The 3612-nt window shown below is 42.3% G+C and overlaps 1 protein-coding gene across 1 annotated transcript; it reads right to left on the bottom strand.

Annotated features, from left to right (window-relative positions):
• LOC109834134 (BTB/POZ domain-containing protein SETH6-like) lies at positions 1599 to 3320 on the bottom strand. Its single transcript, XM_020402055.1, has 2 exons — positions 2669 to 3320; positions 1599 to 2316 (listed from the first exon to the last, which is right to left on the bottom strand). Exons 1-2 carry the CDS (start codon positions 2960 to 2962, stop codon positions 1783 to 1785), a joined length of 828 nt encoding a protein of 275 aa, XP_020257644.1. The 5' UTR covers positions 2963 to 3320; the 3' UTR covers positions 1599 to 1782.

Raw genomic sequence — 3612 nt, 5'->3', positions numbered from 1 at the left:
CGAGAGGAGGTTTTGGTTGTGGTCCTAACCGTAGGAAGGTTTGACCAAGTGGAAGGTTTAAGACGATCCTAACTGTAGGAAGGTTTGATCGCTTGATTTGTGGACCTCTCGTTCATTGGGAGAATCGAGAGGGGATTTTGACTGTGGTCCTAACTGTAAGAAGGTTTGACCATGTTGGGAGATTTGAAACGATCCTAACTGTAGGAAGGTTTGATCGCTCGATTTGAAAGTGGACCTCTCGTTCATTGGAGGAATCGAGAGGAGATTTTGGTTATGGTCCTAACTGTAGGAAGGTTTGACCAATTGGGAATTTTATGTCGAGACTCTAACAGAGAGGGTGTTGAGTGCACAGACACGGTGAGAATTTGAATGAGAGTTCTTCTTAAGAATATTACATATAAAAATTCTTCAGGAACTTCCCGTTAAAGAAATAAAACAGTTTAGACTCATATACATGTTGGAGTATCAGGGAGCAGTTTAACCTCTTATACCGGTCGGAGGATTGAGAAGCAGTTTATACTCTTATACTTTTCGGAGTCTGGTTGTTCTCAATTGACTTACCCTAGCGTTATAACGTCGGCTTCAACCAAGGTTTGGATGCTATTCTTGAGAGCGAAGCAATCCTTGGTGGGATGAAGGACCCTCCTGTGGTACGCACAGTACTTCGGATCCGTAGTATTGTTAGCTTCCTCCTGATTTGTGATAGGTGGTAGCTTGATCTTGTTATTTTCAAGGAGGGATTCGAAGATGGCTGGAACGTCTTCGTCCTTGAAGGAATACTCTTTTTGGAGTCTCGGGGCCGAAGTCTTTTGCTGCCTTCGGGATTGCTGTTGTGACATTTGATTAGCACCACCAGTAGCTGCAGGTGCTTTGCCTTTCCTACGGGAGGCGAAGTTTGAGTTCGGAAGATTCGTCGTTGGTTGGCTCCTCTCGGCTTTCTTCCTTCGGAGGAATCACTCGGCTTGCTCTCCTCGGACCTTCAAATCCTTCCATGTATTGGACGGTGCTGTCCCCATTGCTTCCAACACGTCCAATGCGAGGTTGTTGTGGCAAGTCTGGAGAATAAACTCCTCAGTGATCGGGTCCCGACAGTTGGTATCAACCAATTCCCCGCCTTTTTGTTTCTCGTCAAGCAACGACCCGATGGATATCTCGGTGTCGTCGTCGAAGAAGTTAGTGAGAAACTTAGTCTCCATGTCGTCCCAGCTATTCACACTTCCTGGCTTGAGGCGGCGATACCAATCGAAGGCGGCTCCACGAAGAGTGCCAACGAAGAACCGTACCATCAGAGGCTCATTACCAGAGATAACCCCTTAGGGCTGGATTGGTAGGTATACCAATTACATTTTCCTAGTACCATGTACCAACAAATATATAATTGGTAGGAAAATTTCATCATTTCTACCAACCAATAACGTTAGTATACCAACTACTTGGTACGATTGGTACTCGGTTGGTACGGTTGGTAATGGGCTTCTACCAAGATATTTATGGCCCAGGTTAACAGTTACAATTTTACACCGCACAATTTCTATTCCTATCTTTTTCACCCTTGTTTGCCTAATGGCTCATGTCTATTAACATCGAAAAATTTGGCAAGTAAAGCAAATCCTACGCATAGATAATGAATAATAGAAAACAACAACAAAAATGAAGAACAACTTAAGAAGCACAACAGCTTTCCCAACTCATAATATACAGGATGCATTAATTAAGGACACATAAACTGGATATTCGGGCAGAACTTGCTTCACTGACCTCTACTGGTTTGGTTGTTTTGATTCATTGTGCTCCTTTGCATCCAGGTTCAATCAGATTCGGAGAAGCCAAACATTCCTCTAAATAATAGGAATCCTTCTTATCACCCTCATACACCTCTGCAAGTCTCTTCTTTCCGTATAATTTGCTAAGAGGACTAGCATCAACTGGAGTAGCAATTCTTCCTACTAGAGAATCCAAGACCTTGTCTAAGACACCAGAGGAGCTAGCAATCAGAATAAAATGCTGGCATTGTTTCAGAGAATGAATAACCTCCGTCCACATCCAATGTGAAATCCCTTCGAGGGATTTCTCTGTCTCTTTGATTAGGCCTTCCTTGTTCATATCCATGAAATGGGCAGCACAATGAAGGATGCAAGTGTTGGTTGGATTCAATTGAACCCTGCCATTGCCATAGCAAAACCTTGTTATGAGCTCAAAAGCCTCAGCTCCTCCTGGTAACTCATGGAGAACTACTTTAAGAGTCTTTGCTGTCTCCATTACTGAAGGCTTGCTGAATAGTTCACTTAGTCTACCACAAAAGGAAGAAAGAATTTCCTGTAAAAAAGGAAAATATTACAGTCAGACTTTTACATGAATTAGCCCACATCTAATCCCTTTCAAAAGTTTTAACAGCTTTTGGCTGTTGACAACCAAACAGGGGGCATTCAATTCATGGGAAAGGGGAATCCTAGCAGATTGATAAGGAAACAAGAAGGTAACTTGTAGTTATGGGCATTAAATAGAGGAAAAGGAATAGGGGAGGCAAGAGAGCAGTACGATTCCTCCCTAATTGGTAAAGAAGCTTTAAATTCATTGTAAGAGAGGTGAAAGGGTGAGAATCGCAATAAATTCTCACATGAAGAGAGGCCATAAATGAGTGGAGAAAAGAGAAGAAAAATGGCAAAACCTTGAATAGGGCCTCGAGCGGTGGAGTCGGAGAGGAGGAGGGGGAGGTCGAGGCCGCGAGGGTGAGGGCGCCGGCGGCGACGCTGATCTGAGCAAGGGGATGTCGTTGTGACTCGTGTCGAGGGCGGAGGAGAGGGCGGGGACTGGCCAGAATCCAGATCTGGTTTGAGGTTTGAGATGTGAAGATGAGTAGATAGGGATCGATCGTTTTGAAGGAGGAGCTTTTGAATGGAGGGTTGAGATTAACTGAGGGGTTGTGAAATGGATATATAAGTTGGTAGGTACGGTATACCATGGTAGAGGGAAAATGTGTACCACCTACCGTACCGTATTTTGAAGCTGGTACGGTATACTATACCATGTACCGTATACCGATTTGATGGTATACCAACGTATTTGGTACGGTTGGTACATGAATTGGTTGGAATGAAATTGTGTACCATTGCCGGCCCTAGTTCATCTATCACATGATGGGACAAAAGGAGGAGTATTCTTGGATCAATATATTAATTCATAAACCCCTCATGTTTAGCACTGATCTACGAGTTCCCCTTCCTTAGCATACCCGTGTCAAGTGGACGGTTTCCACTTGATACTTTCCCTTCCAGATAAACAGTGGTTGCCTCTTTGCAAGATTTATGTATATTGTTAAGACTTAAATTATTAATTATATATGGATTGTTGTGAATGAAGATAAATTTTATTAGTTTTTTTTAACTGAAAAAACAGGAAGAGGATTCATGTTCATATATATATATATATATATATATATATATATATATATATATATAAAAGAAAAGAGCTTAACAGTTTAATTACAAAACTTACAAAAAATATAGATTACGAACCATGAGAAGAGGAGTAAGTTTGGGAGCGGGCCTTGTCGTCACCAAACTAGACTCAACCCTCATAGAACCATCTACACAACAGAAGGAAGAACATAAA

Source organism: Asparagus officinalis, chromosome 3, assembly GCF_001876935.1.
Source record: "Asparagus officinalis chromosome 3, Aspof.V1, whole genome shotgun sequence".
Classification (NCBI taxonomy): domain Eukaryota; kingdom Viridiplantae; phylum Streptophyta; class Magnoliopsida; order Asparagales; family Asparagaceae; genus Asparagus; species Asparagus officinalis.
Note: the sequence above shows the minus strand (reverse complement) of the source record. Positions and strands in the feature narration are given on the sequence as shown.